The 19,581-nt window shown below is 41.3% G+C and overlaps 1 protein-coding gene across 1 annotated transcript in view; it reads right to left on the bottom strand.

Moving 5' to 3' along the window:
* Positions 1-839: 839 nt before the first annotated feature.
* The window catches only part of LOC126298341 (uncharacterized), a 56,721-nt gene continuing 37,979 nt past the window's right edge, over positions 840-19,581 (bottom strand). Inside the window, exons 3-5 of the mRNA XM_049989637.1 lie at positions 1,809-2,054; positions 957-1,193; positions 840-890 (exon numbers count right to left, since the gene is read on the bottom strand). Of these exons, the coding sequence (XP_049845594.1) occupies positions 840-890; positions 957-1,193; positions 1,809-2,054 (534 nt within the window). The remainder of the gene's footprint in view (positions 891-956; positions 1,194-1,808; positions 2,055-19,581) is intronic.

Raw genomic sequence — 19,581 nt, forward strand, 5'->3', positions numbered from 1 at the left:
TGGAGAAGAGGAGTTGCGTGCAGGACTGTTAGGACCACAGGGCAGGGATGCAGGTGAGCGGAAGATAGAAGCTAGCAGGAATTGAGGGCAGGAGAGATATGAAACTGAAGTGTGTGTTGCAATGACAATTAATATGTGCATAATTCAGAGAAGCTGGTGTCCGGGAGAATTTCTGAAGACACAGTTTGTGAAGCAGCTACTGAAATTGATTGTGTTGTGCTCAGCAGTATTTGCGCCATTTGGTGGGCATCTCCACCCTCGGCCATAGTTCATTCAGATGGATAACTAGTTGGTTGTTACTCCTACAGAAAATGGTCTGCAGAAGTTAGAACAGAGCTGGTATATGGTATGGCTTCTTTCACAGGTGGCTTGTCCTCTGATAGGATAGGATCTGCCTATGACCATACCGGAGTATGACGTATTGGGCAGGTGTGTCAGGTTGGTCTTGCACTTCCTGTACTTCAAGACAGGTATGATCCCTGTGTCAAACGGTTGGGAACAGGTGTGATATAAGGATGGACTAGGATATTTCATAGACTGGGAGGGAAATTAAATACCATTTTTGGAAGGCAGCGTTCTCAGACTTTTCTATGTATTTATCTTTGAATCGAAACTTCAGCTTTACAGTAAGTTGTAACCCATACTCTTTCCATTACTTACTTTTAATGAAAGGTTTTAAATTACTACAATTATATGTCATATCCTACAGCAAATTGTCTATTATGAGGATTGACTGAAACTTTTGATAATGATACCAAATTTCAATGAGAAATACTAATCCGAATAATAAGTAGTGTTACTGTAGCTACCGCCTAATGATTTATTGGTCATCACTTCCATTAGATCATATTCAGAAGCTTGTTTACAAATACAATACAAAAACTAAAAACCTTAAATATTACAAAAGCATAGAATCACTGTAATAAAATGTATAATAATTGTTTGGAGAACTTTACCTCATTATCTTGCAAATTAAGTACAACTAAGTTCTGTCTCATATGAGGGCGTGAAAGGAAGTCCCAATTTTCTTGTGCACCTAATTTGTTGTGTGCCAGGACTAATACTCTTAACTTGGGAAGATCGCCAATGAAGACTGGAATCTTAATCAGATTGCAATTTACTACTTCAAGGTGCACAACATTGTGAAGTCTGGCAAGAGACTGTGGTAGACAATCCATTTTTATGTTGCTGAGCTGAAAAAAAGGCAAATAAGCAAGGAAACCTCTTAACTTCAATCAATTCCTTAAATCAATTTTTAAGACACAGAATGTGACTACAAAGATTGAATAACATGATACCACTGAACTTTCTAATGTTTATGGCACACAGAATACTCAGTCGATGTTTTGAGAGTGCAGGTGGTCGCTGTTTGCTACCAAACAAGATTTTTCATTTGGGAATTTACCACACACCCTCAGGAGAGCTGTGTTTGACAGTTCTTCTGAAGATATCTGGTAGGTACTCAGATGAAATACAAGTATTGTAGGTGGTAGTAAATAATGACCAGCTGCACTCATGAAGCATGATCAGATGATACCATACAGTAATCAATTTCACTGTTTCACATGTAGAGGTTGACAATCTGGGTATCTCTTCACGCAAAAAAAAATAAATTACCTTCCCATCACCAACAGGTACAGAGTTTCATAAAAAATACATCAAACACCGTTTGCATGAATTCCTGTTCCATTTACATCTCAGAACATCAAATGTGACACTTAAGTATACTTACAACTAATTAAAAACCGTTCCCTTAAAAAAAATGAAAATTTGAAGTGAACTTTTTACACAAGTAGTGTAATACATACCTTCAGCACTGTCAGGTCTTGAGGTACATTTCTGATATTTTCTATCACTCTTGGAATTGCAGGTGGATTTTCATCTTGTGAAGGATCAACTCTTTTACATAGTTGCCTCAGAAGAGTTTTAAAACGCTCAAGAACGAGTGTGTTGTTATGTATTCTCAGTTCATGAGGAGGCTCCCTCAGCACTATAGTAAGAGTGTCTCTAAACATTCCACCTACATATATCTGCAGGACATTCTCTGTTGAAATCTACAGTAAAAAAATAAAATAAAATATTCCTCTTTCATTGAAAAACTGACATCAGTATTCACATACAATAGTAAAAATTAACTTTTACATCTAATGCCATATTCCATATTTCTGCATGTCCAGGGAATTCATTCATTTGGAAAGGATATGACTTCAGGCACTTAATGAAAATAGAAGACTGCATAATCTACAACCATTTTTCCATTAATATTATGACACTGATACGAGATAAGTAGAATCATTGGACACGTAAAAAATGACAAAACATGTCAAGCACGACAGAAACACTAAAGAACTCATCATTACTTTCATACTTTTTGAACTGAATTTCCTCCTGCAGAAATAAGGAGAAAGAAGATTGAAGTAGGTAGATGGAAAGGGAAGCAAGGTAATTTATAATAGACAAGTGAAATGAGGTCATTAACAAAAGAGAGAGGTTAATGTAAATAGGAGACGCAAAGAGAGATAATGAAAAGAGAAGACAGATAAGCACAGGAGAAGTAACAAAACAAAATACCCACTTGTTAATTTCCTGAGTGTTGACCAACTGAGATCTGTTAAATACTCATCATATAGAGGCATGTACTTTAGATTTTTGTAACAATGGTTATTATCTTTTAGAATAATCTTAAAGGCAAAAGAGTTAGTTTATATTTATCCTATTTGTACTCCATGATTAATGTAATTTAAGCAATGTAGATTTATGCCACTTACAGTGGCTCAGTTGGATAATATGGTCTATTGTTGTTATCTGGTTGTGGTTTCTCAGCCTCTGACTGTTTTGGTTAGTACATTTTTCATGACTTTTATACAGTAGGCAATGAATAAGAGCACTTGCGCTCAGATACAGGGTGAATTGGCTGCTGCTCGAGAACAGCTAGAATCTGTCTTAACCACAGTCTACAGGCTTCATGTTGCTATCCTAAGCTATGGCATCACTGAAGCACCTGTAGTAAATGCAGTGACATCTACTATGTCACTGGAATCCCTTGAAAAGCTAGATGCCAATGCTTCTTCTGATCTACATCTACATCTACATCCATACTCCGCAAGCCACCTGACGGTGTGTGGCTATAACAGCTTACTACTTGTCCTCGTTTGAGAGTGACTGGTGAAAAGCAGTGTTATCACATATCTCTGAGCAGAAGGTGAATGTGGGCACTGGCTGCAAAATGTGCGAAATGGCTGCACAGATGTCTCTCATGGACGAGTGGCAGCTAAGAGGTGCTGTTCAGTGCTGATGACACATCTGAGTTTGAATGGTATGCCTTGCCTATTGGACCAGTGACTAATTTTCTACCCAAGACTGGAGAATCACACAGGGTGAGTATATTCATCATTCAGAGCTCCAACACTAGGCACATAAAGAACACTCTCAGAAAAATATAAAGGTTGGGAAAGAACCCACACTGTGCACTCAGAATGCTAGCTTAGCTGTCTCAATAAAAATTTGGAGGAAGCTTTGCTACTGGCCACTGAAAGCACTGGCTGTAAATCATAGCTCATGTCAGCACAACTGATATTTTCCACCTGGGCTCTGAGAACATACTTCGATCCTTATTCCTTTTATATGTTACTAACACTGCAAACTAGACAAAATAATGTTCAATTCATTGTGTTTATTAATATTTTCATAAAAGGATTTGAAAGCAAAAGTCAATAGAAAAGTTCAGATTGCAAATGAATTTCCAGGAAGGAACATGAAGGCATATATGGAAACTTCATGCATAAACTACATGCTTTTATTGTTTTATGGTTGAAGATGGAGGAAGCAGTATAATTATCTCATCATTTGCACATGCTATAAACACAGTATTTTTACAATTACATGAATGTTCTAATTGTTTTAATGTTTCTTTGGAAAAGTAAACTTCTTTTAGATTCATGAAAAGTTTTCTCTCACTGCAGAGTTTGGCAGCAAACCATTCATAACACATTACTTCGCCAAATATTGGTGAGGAAAGTTGGCACTGTACAATGGAATGTATTTAGATGCAGTCTTCACAGGATATGCTTTCTTTTACTCTATTGATGGGCCAATTTTACCTGCACTGGAAAACTACTGTTTGGGTGCAACTGCTGAGGGCTGCTCAAGAGACAAAATGGAATTAATGGACTGGGGAGTGTTGTACACTTTAATATCAGTCCTTTGTTGTGGAGTTATTTACAGAGTCATTGCGGATGCTGTAATTACAATTCTTTCTTGGAAATTTATTTGCAATCCCATATTTTCCTTTGTACTGCTTTTCATGCCTTTTATGGATATATTAATAAATTCAATACACTGAGTATTTTGGCTTACTTGCAGTGTAAGTAACATAAAAATTGAAAAAAAAGGTTTTTGCCTAGGAGCTCAAACCCATGAGCCTCAATTTACCATTTTGTACTCTTTACACTGCACCAAATGCTGTAGTGCAACTATGCTAACATAAATAGCTCATGCCTCATTTGACTCACACCAAAAATGCTATATTTTCTTAGCACTTGGCCATCTTGATCTCCAAATTCTGTCACTTTCATTTCAGCTAAACCCTGCACGAACTAAAAATCTGGACAAAGTTAGTGGTGATGAGTAGATGTAGTCACTGTGTATAAGTAGGAAAGACTGACATGATTAAATAATTGAATGTTACACATGCATTTCACAGAAGCATTCATGGTTACCTCAAGTTGCCTGGAGTCTTCACTATTCGCACTGTTCAGAAATACATCATGGAAGTAAAAGGACTGGACACGAGACTAGCTTTTGTTTTATTTTTGCTTAACATGTTTTTCTAAATTTTTAGATTGCAAGCAGGCAAGAAAAAGTTTTTCTGTGTGTTGTGACAGTTTTTTCTTCTGGATTAAGTGCTCATCAAAGATTATGCATAGACCTTTTACTATTATGTGATAGGGTGATTAGCTACCAGGGGCGCCAACTTATAAAAAATATTGGGGGAGGGGGGGGGAACATACTGGGCGTCTTGCCACAGGAAATTTTCTAAGTTTTAGATGAAAAATAGTGAGTTCTAAAGTTTTTTAAGCATGTTAGAGTCATATGATCAACATTAGAACCCCGAAAACTGGACTCTTGATAACTAGACACTCAGGGAAACTCGACAAGCCTGACACTTTATTTGACTTTGAAAAAAGAAACAAACCATAAACACACAAGATTTTTTCGTAAAAAGCTAATTTAATTTACAGTAAGAATCATACTCATAGCCTATTACAGAGCAGTGAATATATATCTTTGAAAATACTGAAATTATATTTAAATAAATCCTAAACTATCACTAAAAGAATAAAACATAAAATATTGATGTTGCACAGTAATAACACTTTGATTAATAAGTGAAACAGCTAATTTAAGCTTACTTTGAATAAGGCTCATGGTTCATTAAATAAAAACAATATCTCAAAGTTAATGCTTTAATACAGTTAATAAAGTTAATATGGTATACCTAATACTTTCAGTCAAAAAGTATATAAATAGTAGGTTTTAATTGGGTCTTACACCCTAAAAATATATAAGTATTTGAAAATAACTAATACAGCACTACAGTAATATAGTAATAGAGTGTTAAACTAGTACTAATAGTTTTAACTGAAAATTTAACGTTATGCATGTATTTAATTCTCTATTTTATAAAGATTTTTAATATTGCTCTAAATGCCATTATTAGGGCTAGAGTATCTTTAGAAAGGTGCAAATGTCTGACTGGATTACTGAATGTGAAGTCGTTGAGGACTGGTCAGATATCCAATTCATCCAAAAAAATCTCGGTGGGCATGAAGAACAGGCAAGTTGTTCAATTGCTTCTGTCCCATTGTTGATATCACTTAAGACGTCTAAGGGAGCTAAATGACAATTCTGCTGTTGCTGACATGATTTGAACTACTTGGAGAAGATAATGCGTTTCACTACTACACATAACATTTCTCCAACTGCAGGCTCTTGTGTAATGTACTTTCTTACATCATGCATGTTTTTTGAGACCAATTGTTTTTTATTAGCAATATCGGCTAACGTATTCAAATGTAAGTGCAGTCTTTGTACGTCTAGGTCATTTTTTAAAAACTCAGTTTATTTTTGCAAATTTGTTTCACCTCTGTTTACTAAAAGCAAGCACTTTTGTTCAACTACAGTGACCTGTGTAAGTCCAGTTGAAGTAAACTGCTCAGTAATGCAAGACTGTACTGTTTCACAAACTTCAATTCAAATAGCTTTGCAGTATTCCTTTGGGGTGTTGAAAGTGTGTGGTGAGCTGGCTCTGTTGTTTTCATACTTCCTTGGGATACTTCAATTCTGAGGCAGCGAAGGATCATCAATTTGTGAAGGGTTTTCTTTCAAACACAATTCCCAAAAGTGTTCAAAACTATCATGCCTTCCATTCAATATACAAATCAAGCCCTCATATATTTTTTCCAGGTGAGCAACACTTAGATGAGGACATTGAATTGTTTCATTGACATCCACTACTGGGCTCACTGCATGGCAATAAAGACGCAAAAAGAAATAAGTCTTGAATAGTAACATCGACTCAAGGTAGCCTGCACATTTGTAACCTGCCTCTGTTCTGTCCTCTGCAGAAAATGTTTCAAAAAACTCTAGAAGTTCTTCACAGTTTTTCAGTATTCTCAAGATACTAGAAGCTCACACAGACCATTGAGTCAAGCAAAGGGGTTGTAGACCAGTTTGTTCGTTGGCGTTCTCACAGTGTATGCTTCTGAAAAGTCCAATCCTTCTGTTGGATTCCCTTACAGTGTTTATTAGGTCCTTGGCTAAAGCCATAATATCCCTTGTAGATGTAACATATCCCTCATAGATGTAAGATGGCGGAGACTGTCAAGAACAGCCACGTCCAAACTGTGAGCAGTGGAGTGCACATAACATACTTTTGGTTGTATATCCAAAACTAACTTTTTAGTCCTTTGGACTTACCTCTCATATTTGAGACACCGTCATAGTACTTTCCTCTTTAGTTATCTATTGAGAAATCAAGACTAGCAAAAACATCTTTTAAAATACTAAACAGAGTTTGTCATTCAGTGCTTGGGGTCTCGTATAAGCCAATAAAGTCTTCGTTGAAGATTAAGGAATCATCGACAATATGAATATAAAATGACACTTGTTCATGAATTGAAGAATCGCTTGTTTCATCAAACATATTAGAAATATGTTCAGTCTTCTTGATTGAAGCCAAAACCATGTCTCAACACAGACTTTCCTAGGAGATCAATGCACTCGTTTTGAATATTGTGGGATGTCCACTTATACCACAAATGCCCTCATCAATCTTTAAACTCAGGTGCGTCATTCTTTCGGAGTTCCAACAATTCAAAAGAAAATGTGTTTACATCTTTGTGCACTCTAATTGCTAGTCCTTGTCAGCATAGAAATTCCACGGTAGTAAAAATTGTTTCAAGAGCTAAACAACCTTACTTCATATCACTATCTAACTGTTTATTCACTAACTTCAGTTAGTGATAGAATTTAGTTTCAGAACACCTTCTTTAGGCAGAAACATATTTTCATGGAGACACAATTTTTCCAAAGCCTCTTTCCAGTTAGAAAACCCTACAGAAGTAAAGGCATCTTCTTCTTTTTTTTCTTTTCTTTTTTTTTTTTTTTTTTTTTGAAGAAAATTGTAATACATTTTAAGCATCTGCCTCTTTGCAAGTTTTGCAAAAAACTTTTTCGGTAGATACTTCATATTATAGCCATGTATATTTGATCAACCAAGACTTCTGAAATGATCTTCCCTTATTGGATTGTCCAGATTTTGGCTGTGAATGTTCTCGCCTCAAGACGACGAAGCAATTGATGACACAATAATTGTAGGAGGTTGACTTGCAGTACCAACAACTTCCAAGCGCACCGTTTTGGTAACAAATTTATCCATAGCAAACTTAATTTACAATACACTAACAGACTAAAGTAAACGAATAAAATATTGTCATAGAAAACAGTCCACTAGACACTAAAGTTGGAACACTAAACACATCTGCAGCATGCACTGAACGAAACTATTCACAATGAATGACCGCAACAGCTGGGTGGGCCTTATATAGCCATGGCATGGCAATGTCCCGAAGCGTCAAGGCAATGCAAGGTGGAGGGTTCCAGGTGCTTCTGCTCCAGTCCTTTTGATGTTGCCACAGCTGGAACACTGGCCCACTGTCGCCAGACCTTACCCAAAGGTTCACGCACCAGGACAAATTCTAAGTGCACCCGTAGCACCGTTACACTATCATGATTCACACCACTCATTTTCAGTTAACCTTCTTACCACCATAATAATTATTTGTTTTAACTCTTTTCTGAATGTATTTTAAAAGGTAACTATAGTCAAACAAGGAACATAAAAAAATTACAACGTAATTTTGTGATTTTACAAAGCATAATACAACTAATAATTTGCTTAAATTATTGGGGCTCTTAGGACGAAGCTTAAGACCCAGATTTTATGTCCATCGTGCTGCTGAATGAAGATCATTAATCACAACAACCACAGTAGCAGCAGTGTCCTTAGGCCCAGCATGTAGAATTGGATACCATCAGCAATTAAGTGGTAGTTACAATAATGTAGCAGATATGAAATATCATTGATAAAAAGCAAAAAAAAAGTGGTGTACCAAGGACTGTACCTTAGGCGGCTCCTGAGAGCACAAGTTTCCATGGTGACACTTCAGGCCCACAAACAACTTACTGACGTCTGTTTTTAAGGTAGTTATTGAAGCACAGTACAGCACTGTTTGAGAAATTCAGTTGATTCATTTTCCTAACTAATGTATCAAAATTGACATCATAAGCCTTGCTGAAATCATGCAACGTTAAAATAGTCGCTTCGCATGTGTCCATGCCATGTTTGATGTCATCTATCATTTTGATTAATGCGCTAGGTGTGTGTAGAGGACAAGGGGTTATTTTTTGGAAACACGGTGCGAAATTGTGATTTAGTGTGTTTCAGTGCACGATGCGCCAGCCTCACTGCAAATGGCGGACAAAGGCCGGCCAGCGCGTTATGCAGGTGACACAGTTTTGCAACGAGTGTCGGTATGTGTGTACGTGCGCGGCAGCCATCAGAACGCAGCATTAGCAGAATTACGCAAGTGCTGGCCGCGTGTGGCGCGGGTGCGTTAGCAAACACATCGAGAACCTTCTAATAAACACGCCGCTGCGTAACCGGCGATTTCAGCAGCGGTCTGCACTATTTAAGGGCATCAGAGGTGGGCGTCGGCATTCAGTTACACTGATTGGGCGTTCGGTCACTTTCACGTCGTCGTCATCAGTGACGCGGTCCGCGAGGACTGGCCGGCGGGGGGCGTTGCCCGCTGCTGCACCGGCGACTCTGGCGTCGCCACGAGCCGCTGCGTCTGCAGGAGGGGCGCTGGGCCGGGCCTCGCGCCACTAACCTCCTACTGCCTGCTCAGCCGCTGACCGAGCGCGTTCCCTGGGCTGCGTGCATCAGCACGTCTCCACCACGACACGGGCGGTGGGGCTGAACTACCGGAAAATGGATTGGAAGAACCGACCATAGAGAGGAAGATTGCTAAAACAGCTACCTTCTTCTACCCAGACACGCCCTACAACCCCGACCACGTCACCCGCGCCGGTCATGCTACTCCAAGTTGTGTTAGTCGGGCAACCTGCGCATCACACACTCCTGTTACAACTGGTGACAGTAGTGGTCTCCTTCCTGTAATTGGAGGAAATTGTGGCTAACAATCGACGACCATATGTGGCACATGAGAAGGGCAACGATGGGTCAACAACTCCTGCAACATGACAAGCAAGTGCCAATTTTTCGTTTGGGGGCTTGTCTGAACCTGTAGCATCGCCCGTCTTCCCTTCCTGTTCTTCTTTCTGGGCTTACTGTAGTCTTTATTCGATAGCTGGTAGTGATGGAGCAGTCTGTGTCAGCCGAGGTGGCTATTCAGCAGCTACTTGAGTGAGTGTCGGAATTAGAGACAGAGCTTGCTCGGCCTAAAGAAGCGAGCAAGGAACGGTTTCCTGTTAATGCAGTAATTCTTGACACTAACGCTGCGTCTTTGGTCACCCCTTTCTCCTGAAAAGTTGGGGAGGATGTTCTAATTTTTTTTAGAACGTTAGCACGGCCGCTAAATTGGGAAATTGGGTTGCAGAAGCAATTTTTCATGTGGCTAAGCTGAAAGTAACTGGGGATCCCAGAGTGTACGTTACATCCCATGAAGAATTAAGGGACGCTCGGATATTTGAAGTATTCAAAAATGCATGTTGGAAAGATATCGTCTAGATACGTCTATATATTATCGGGAACAATTGAATAGAATGTATCAAAGGAATGGGGTGTCAATAGAACCTTTTGTAGATCTAATTCGGAAAGTTAATGTTAATACCTATGAGCTAACGGATACCGATAGGGTTAATGAAGCCATTCTGCAGGAAGCCGAGCAGAGGGCACTAGACGCATTTTTGCGGGGAATACAACCCGAAACCTCCCGCAAGATTAGGATGGAATTCCCTAAGACTCTCAATGAGGCAGCCGGAATCGCTGTGGCGTTAGAGGAAGTTGAAGCAGTAACAAAGACGCGGGACGGGAAAGTAGTGTTTAATGCGGAAATAAAAGTTTCCGATGTGGTCGGATGGGACACATTAGACGCGATTGCAAGGAAATGCAGTGCAGGAAATACAGACGTTGGGGTCATAGGAACGTAATTGCAATGGGTCCTGACAGAATAATGATAGGAAACCGCAAGGTGGAACTCACCCCCCTCAGTTAAACAGGGCATGGGGTGCTGCGTCCACAGTGCAACACCCCCGGTAAGGATTAATGCTAGTGCAGAATCAGTGGCAGACTTTTTTCTGACCGGCTTGGTGAGGGGCAAACCCTGCAAATTATTATTGGATACCGGGTCTCAGGTATCCGTGGCGAGTAGAAATGTACTCGGTAAAGTAGAATTAAAACCACCAAGCTCTGCGTTAAGTGGCGTGGGTGGGGGACAGGTGAAGTCACTCGGTTCAGCGGTGTTGAACGTCTGAGTGGAAATGAGGAACTTCCAGGTTAAGGTAGAAGTTCTTCCTGTTGTTAGCAGCAGCTATGATGTCATGCTCAGATTGGACTTCCTGGTTGTGCATCACGCAAAAGTTAACCTAGAGCAGCGTACAATAGAACTGGACAGAATACAATTTCGCCTAGGTTCTGCGGCCGAAAAACCATTACTGTCGCAAGGAACCGCCCAGACGTCGGGTGGGCCACCTAAACTGCGTACGAGGTCCCTTAGGGTTAACTCGTGGGATACTATACCGAAGGGTACAGGGAAAATAATCTGGGCAGACGTTGGAGGTAGCGTGCCGGTAGATTAGTTGTGTGTCGTTGAACTTTTGTCTGAGAATGAGCCGCTGGATAAATCAAGTATTTTATGCGCTATAGTGTGTCCTACGTGTGGGAGATAGAAGGAAAAAAGGTTGTTCCTGTCAGTATTGATAATTTTGGCCTTGAAGAGGCGCAGTTAGCACGGGGTACCGTAATAGCGATTCTGGAGATAATAGGGGAAGATGAACTGGCTAAGGATTTCACAGCAGATTACACAATGCCAGGAGGGTCTGTCAGCTGTCCGCACTGAGGGATAAAGTAGCACAACAAGAAGGGCAAGACAGAGGAGTCATGGAGAACCTTTTGACGGAATACAAAGAGTTATATAGTTCTCATGGTCCAATGCCCGCCACACAGTTAGTTCAGCATTACATCCCCACTGGAAATGAAGCACCGGTGTATAAACGTCCATATCGTGTTCTAAAAAGTTTACAGCCTGTCATGGAAGAATTTATTAATCAACAGTGGGTAAAAAGTCACCTGATGGGGGCAAGGCATATCGATTTGGTTGTGGTTATCGTTTCCTGAATCAAAAAACTGTATCGGATGCATATCCAATGCCTAATATCACTGAAACTCTGGATAATTTGGGTCAGTGTCGGTGCTTCACGACCTCGGATCTTCGAAGCGGGTACCACCAGTTGGAGGTCGCCCCGGAAGACCAACCGAAGACAGTTTTTTCAACACCTACAGGTCATTTTGAGTATCGGCGAATGCCTTTCGGACTCAAAAATGCTCCGGCAACCTTCCAACGGTTACTAGATAGCGTGTTACGAGGGCTGGAACCTAATCAGTGTATGGTCTATTTGGACGACATAATTGTTTTCTCAAAGGACGTGCAAGAACATGTGCGCCGTTTGCGCGAAGTCCTCGATCGTCTGAAAGCAGTGTGGTTAACTCTTCATATGGAAAAATGTCATTTTTTATTTCAATAAGTTGTTATTTAGGTCATATTATAGGACAGGAGGGTGTCCGCACGGATCCAAAACTTGTAAAGGCGGTAATGAATTTTCCGTTACCTACAACCGTAAAAGAGTTGCAGTCTTATTTAGGTCTCGCCAATTTTTACAGGAGGTATATTCCAAAATCTGCGGAAATTGCAAGGCCCCTCACGCAGTTGTTGAAGAAGGGAGCAAAATTTCACTGGTCAGCAGAATGTAAAGAGGCTTTTCAAAAGTTAAAAAAATTGTTAACATCTAGTCCGGTTTTAGCTTTTCCATATTGTAGCATGGAGAGCTGCATCAAACCAGTCTCAGGACTGAAGACAACAACAACAACATATTTTAGTAAACAATTTATACCATCTTGTGACTCTAGCAATTTTGCTTTGGGTATTGTATTATCTCAGGAAATAGACGGGCAGGAACATCCGATAGCATATGCTTCCAGACAGCTAAACAATGCAGAAAAAAATTACTCATCAGCCGAGAAGGAGTTATTGGCATTAATTTTCGGAATAACCTATTTCCGGTGTTATTTGTACGGACGACGTTTCAAGGTGATTACTGGCCATGCAGCACTTAAGTGGTTGTGAGGGCTTAAAGACCCAACGAGTAGATTAACTAAGCGGGCTTCGTGTCTTAGCAAATACAAGTTTGAAGTGATTCATCGACCGGGTAAGTCGCAGAGAAACGCGGCTGGTCTGAGTCGTAAAGTATGGGCCCCGGAATGCACAGGAATAAATGAGAACGAATGGGTGGAGGCACAAACCGCCAACACAGATTGTCAACGATTTACCTCGCAACGACAGTTCGTCGTGGAAGACGGGGTATTGTACCATAAAACTAGGAACGGTCGCTGCATAGTCGTACCAGAATAATTGCGAAGCGAAATTTTAAGGCAAGCACACGATTCAATGTTTTCTGGTCATTCGGTTCGCAGAGAAACAGAAAGGAGGGTAGCACAGAGTTACCGGTGATCAACTAATAGGCAAGATGTCGACCAGTATGTAAAGAATTGCATTCCGTGTGCTCAACGAGCGGAACTGATTCATCAGAAAATTGTGTCGCAACGACTACCGGAAGCGGATAGACCTCTCCAATTAGTGGGCGTAGACGTCGCGGGACCGTTTGTGCAAACACCAGCAGGTAATCCCTATGTTTTAACAATAATAGATCATTTTTCGCGCTGTGTGTCTATGACAGCTATTCTGGACCGGTGAGCCAAAACAGTGGCTCACGCCACGCTACATCAATGGATATTGAAATTCGGAACACCTGAAACTATAATTATAGATCGAGGGTCAAACTTTATGTCTGGTCACATGTTCGAATCCTGCCTCGGGCACGGATGTGTGTGATGTCCTTAGGTTAGTTAGGTTTAAGTAGTTCTAAGTTCTAGGGGACTGATGACCTCCCATAGTGCTCAGAGATATTTTAACCTTTATGCAAATTGTTGCATGTAAAAAAATTGAGAACGAGACCGTTACACCCGCAGGCTAACGGTCAGACCGAGAGAGTTCATCGTACAATAGCTAAGGTGTTAACTAATTATGTAGATTCGCAACACAACAATTGGGATACCCTATTGGTGTTTGTAACCGCGGCATATAACTCGAAAGTGCATGAAAGTACAGGATTGTCTTCATACGAATTACTGTTCGGTCGGAAGATGCCATCTCCGTTTGAATTACTCGAGACCCCACCGGGAACCGATATTCTGGCCGTTAAGGATTTATCGACAAAGCTGAAAACAATCTGGCGGCAGGCGAAAAAACGAACACTAAAGCGTTAGAGAGACAGGACAAAGTTCACAATACAAAGGCAGCTTTACCCAAATATCATTTCGGACAATGGGTGATGATGACTAATCCGTATGTGCCAAAAGTCAACACGAACAATTTGTATCCCGTTATCGAGGTCCTTTCTGGGTGATCGAGATGACATCACCGGTGAATGTAAAATTACAGCTTCCGACTCGCCCTACTATTGTGCACGTGAGCCGAATGAGGCCTTTCGAAGGGAATTTTGAGGAACTTCCTTCATTGTCTGCAGTAACTTCTAGTGGAGAGAAAGATGAATCTAAGAAAAAGAATAAGGAAGGAGTAGATAAACAGGGGGAACCGATAGAGGTACTCAGGGTACCTTCCGCCACACACCGTTAGGTGGCTTGCGGAGAATGGATGTAGATGTAGAGAACCGAGTTAATAGTGACAGCGAGCACACATACCGTTATGCTCTTAGGCCACGCGTAAAAAGGAAGAGCTAATGTGAGTTGTTTTTCTTTTGTTCCTCGGGAGGCGTGGCGTTCTGACGTTCCAGCGTCACGGGTTGCGCTGAAGAGGGAAGGTGTACACTATCATAGTTATTCTGTTTTGCTGTTGCACTTAGCTGAAGCCTTGAAGATACGCCCTGTATCAAGTGGTGTTTTGTTCTCGCGAAAATCAATTCACATTATGGGTGGACTGTAATATTTGGGCGGTTGAAGACGAAATCTGTATATTAGAGGATACATTTAGTGAACTTCATTCCGTGGTGGCTAATCAGTCAAGGTTTAATGACACGCAGGGGGAATATCAGCTACTACGATCAGCGTTTGCACGCTTACAAGCTCAGTTGCGGCAAACTGCAGGGTTAATCCCGCACGTCCGTAGGAAAAAGAGGATGGTTAGACGCACGTGGTCGTATCCTAAAAAGTGTTTGAGAGATTAAAAGTATTAATGGAATGCTACGGCAGGTACAGGATAATGCGAATAGCAACCAGAGAATGCTAGATCTTCACACAACCCAATTAGAGAGTTTGGAGAAAGATGTAGTGAATAATACGCGGAAATTGCGAGCTTTGACCGCGACCTTAATGTCCCACATTAAGGCTACAGCCGACACAACGAATCACGACTTGGGTATAATCAAGTACCGGTTGGATAACATAGATTCACAGCTGATAATCGCTAAGCTGCTCCGTTTTCTTGCTGATAGTATTACGGAAGCATGCATAGAAGCCACGGAACTACAGGAGGCTTTGTTGCACGCAATGCGCGGGCACCTAACCCCGGTATTGTTACCTTCGGAACAAGTTCGGGAAGGATTACGGAAAGTTCAATCGGAATTGCCCGCATCCCTGGAGCTACTGACGACATTAACAGACAAACACTTATCTCTACAAAATGGCCACTGTTACCAGTATGCAGATAGGTACCCTGCTGAGAATTCATATCATAGTACCATTAACATGTAAGGATTGTAAATTTGAATGCTACACCTTGCATACATATCCAGTGAAGTGGGAAATTTTGCAGAAACTCGTACAATTAACCGTATGGGAAACACTGTTAGTGGCACGTAGCAGACAAGCTCGTGCGTTCCTCACTGCACAAGACTTGCTGCGTTGTCGGACAGGTCCAGTTACCATCTGCCCCACGAGATTGTTACACACTGTTCCCAAATCTTGTGAGTGTTCTCCATCCCGCTTTCAAGAACCAGTCACGGAGTGCCCTAAGGAAATTATAGTAGGCACAGTGCAGTTCTTTCAGCAAGTGGGTCCACATTGGGTATTTTCAGTAATGGAAAACACAGTCGCTATTTGCGTTTATTACGAGCAGAGTAAGCAAAGGAGTACGAAAAGAATAGATCTGCAGGGGCAGGGACTGTTAATTAACGGCACACAGTGTGACATTTCATGGCCAACTTTCCGTTCACCACCCGTGATTACTGGAGCTACAATCATGAACATAACACGCACATTGATGTATGTACCCGACCAACTGGTGCAATTCGTCACGAAAGAAAATCTCACTCTTTTGAATAACACATTAGACCAGACTTTGCTCGCCTCTTTGGACCAGATGCTAGCAGCTCAGGATGGACGTATAACTATGGAACATCTTTTTCAACGAGTGCATGAGTAGCGTAATGAGCATAAGCAATGCTTACTAGTTATTGGATCATCAACCACCGCCACCTGCATTTTTATCTTTGTCGTAGGATTAGTGTACTATTGGTTCAAGAGGAAGGTAGCCCAAATCCCGCCCCTTCCAACCTTTAACCTAACGGTCCAGACAAAATCACTGAACAGTTGTGAAGCACTGCAGCAGAACACTAAGTCATGTTTATGGACAAAGATTAGACTGAGGATAGAAATGAATGAGCACAGTGTAAATAGTGAATCAATCGCATTTTGTGGACCGAGCAAGGTGGCGTAGTGGTTAGACACTGGACTCGCATTCGGGAGGACGACGGTTCAATCCCGCGTCCGGCCATCGTGATTTAGGTTTTCCGTGATTTCCCTAAATCGCTCCAGGCAAATGCCGGGATGGTTCCTTTGAAAGGGCACGGCCGACTTCCTTCCCTAATCCGATGAGACCGATGACCTCGCTGTCTGGTCTCCTTCCCCAAACAACCAACCAACCAAAGATTTTGTGGTGGTGTTTCTGAAGTGGACTGTAGTTGCTTTCACTTTTTGGTTGAATTCTGGGACGAATTCTTTTCGTACGAGGGAGGTATTGTAGAGGGCAAGGGGTTATTTTTAGTAAATACGGTGCGAAATTGTGATTTAGTGTGTTTCGGTTCGCGATGCGTCAGCCTTACGGCAAATGGCGGACGAAGGCTGGCCAGCGCGTTATGCAGGTGACACAGTTTTGCAACGAGCGTCGGTATGTGTGTACGTGTGCGGCAGCCATCAGAACGCAGCATTAGCAGAATTACACAAGCGCGCGCCGCGTGTGGTGTGGTTGCGTTAGCCCACTCATCGACAACCTTCTAATAAACACGCCGCTGCGTAACCGGGGTTCAGCAGCGGTCTGCTCTATTTAAGGGCATCAGAGGCTGCCGTCGGCATTCGGTTCGACCGATTGGGTGTTCGGTCGCTGTCACGTCGTCGTCACCAGTGACGCTGTCCCCAAGGATCGGCCGGCGGAGGGCGTCGCCCCGAGCCGCGGCGTCTGCAGGAGGGGCGCTGGGCCGGGCCTCGCGCCACTAACCTCCTACTGCCTGCTCAGCCGCTGACCGAGCGCGTTCCCTGGGCTGCGTGCATCAGCACGTCTCCACCACGAGCTACGGAAAATGTATTGGGAGAACTGACAATAGAGAGGAAGATTGCTAAAACAGCCACCTTCTTCTATCCAGCCACGCCGTACAACCCCGACCGTGTCACCCGCTCCGGTCATCCTATTACTACGTGCTACAATGTTATGAGAACCGTGATTGACATCTTACAAGTTTTAAGGTAGTCCATCAGCTGTTCATAATCAATTTGCTTCAAATGCGTTACATACTGTGAGCAATATGTTGATTACCCTCTGGTCGCCTAGTGATTTTGGGTTATCTTCCTTGTGTATTGTCAAAATTAAGCTTTGTTTCCACCCAGTAGGATAACTACTGCTAATGACAGATGAACTGAAAATGTTTTTAGAATCTGATGTAACTATATCAGCAATGGTTTAATCATACCTGCATATACTTCTTTATTACCTACTGTCTCAAAAGAAATTCTCACAATTTCCTTATTCGGTTAACAGACAGAGATGCTTTTGTGTACAACATATGAATAACCCACTACGCATTTAATTTGAGGAGGAAATATGTGTGTCTTCAAGGAATACAATTTGAAGAGAGATTATCAATTTCTGCATATGATATGCATTTGCCCCTTGATCACCAGACTAGGTTTTCATTATTAAAGGCAAACCCTACATCAACACAAAATATCTTCTCAAAGTAAACAAAAGACTATGTTTCCACTCTGGAACATATTTACTATGTTTCTGAGATAACATGAAGAGGCTGTAGATCACACAATGAGGTAGAAATGGGAAAACCTGTGCTGAAAGATTATATGCAGGCATGACATGTCCTGGAAAGTTATTAGAATCTGAAACTGTTTCTCAGTGGTGAAATAAAGAGGAGAAGGCGTAGGTGATGAAATAATATTTAAAAAGTGCTAGTAAATTTATCTTCATTTATCTCTTTATGAATGAAAATACAAACATCTCTGACTCTGCAGAATTTACTGTTGTTATTAGAGGTATCAACAACAGCTTTGTTCTACACAAAAAGTTGACAACACTTCAGAGACTGAAGGGTACAATGTAGTTAAGGCACATACTTAAAAAAGTGTGAAAAGTCTAAAAGAAATTAAATTGGGTTGAAAAAAAGTGAAAAAAATAAGTGACCACTGATGGAGTTATAAATATGGTAAGAAGTAAAACTACTAAAATAAAACAAAAAATTTGAAATTGTTGTTCTGACCCTCCAATTTCCTTTCATTGTATTATACATCATTGATCACTTCACAGTAAAATTTAAAATGGAGATTGTTTGATGAGTTTGGTAGTAAAGAGCCGAATTTTATAAGCAGTCAAGATTTACTCACTGATAGTGCCTTCTGTACCCTTGGATACAGCCACTGAGCACATAGTGAGATGGCTCTACCAGCCTATCCGTAAAAAAGAGGGACACTATATTCTCAACTGTCACTATGACCCAGCTACCAGTTGTGTACACTGGACTGCTACCCTTCCAATACGCCAGCAACACAACTGCAGAAGACCACATCTCCAGCAACCACCACGGTACCTGCTGGCACTATGATCACCACACGCAGACCTTCCTGTCATTAGTACTATCTTGCTTCTGTGACTCAAGTACCACCACCATTCCTTCCTAGTATCCTGCTGGATGGCTGTATAGGACATTGCCGCTCTGTACCAGTCAATATCGGGAAATCACAGTTCATGGATCTCTGGGCCTAATGTCAACCACACGAAACTTCCCTCAATCAGGATTCCATTTGCTGAGTTCACAATACACTTCAGGCTTTACAGTGGCCACACCCATGGCCTACTAATCTGAGATCGGTGCTTTGCGTGCTGCATCCAAAGTGCCAAGTCATCATGAGTTAGTCAATCACAGACTTTGTCCACATATGAACACTTCCTGGCTATGTCAGTGATACGCTCTTAGGTCTAACCATGGCAACTGGTGTGAGTATGGCTAGCATAAATAATACAACTCTTACCTAAGAAACTGTTACTGTATTTGTTCAGAAGATTAATAAAGAACAGAGGATGACAGACAAAAGGACGAAAAACTAATTGTCTTTTTCCAAAGCTGTTTCACAGAGGAAGACTTTACTGTAGTTCCTTCTCTAGATTGTCGTATAGGCGACAAAATGGTATATATCGAAATAGATGACAAGAGGGATAGAAAAACAACTAAAATTGCTCAAAAGAGGAAAGGCTGCTGGACCTGATG

The sequence above is a fragment of the Schistocerca gregaria genome, chromosome X (assembly GCF_023897955.1).
Source record: "Schistocerca gregaria isolate iqSchGreg1 chromosome X, iqSchGreg1.2, whole genome shotgun sequence".
In the NCBI taxonomy this organism is placed as follows: domain Eukaryota; kingdom Metazoa; phylum Arthropoda; class Insecta; order Orthoptera; family Acrididae; genus Schistocerca; species Schistocerca gregaria.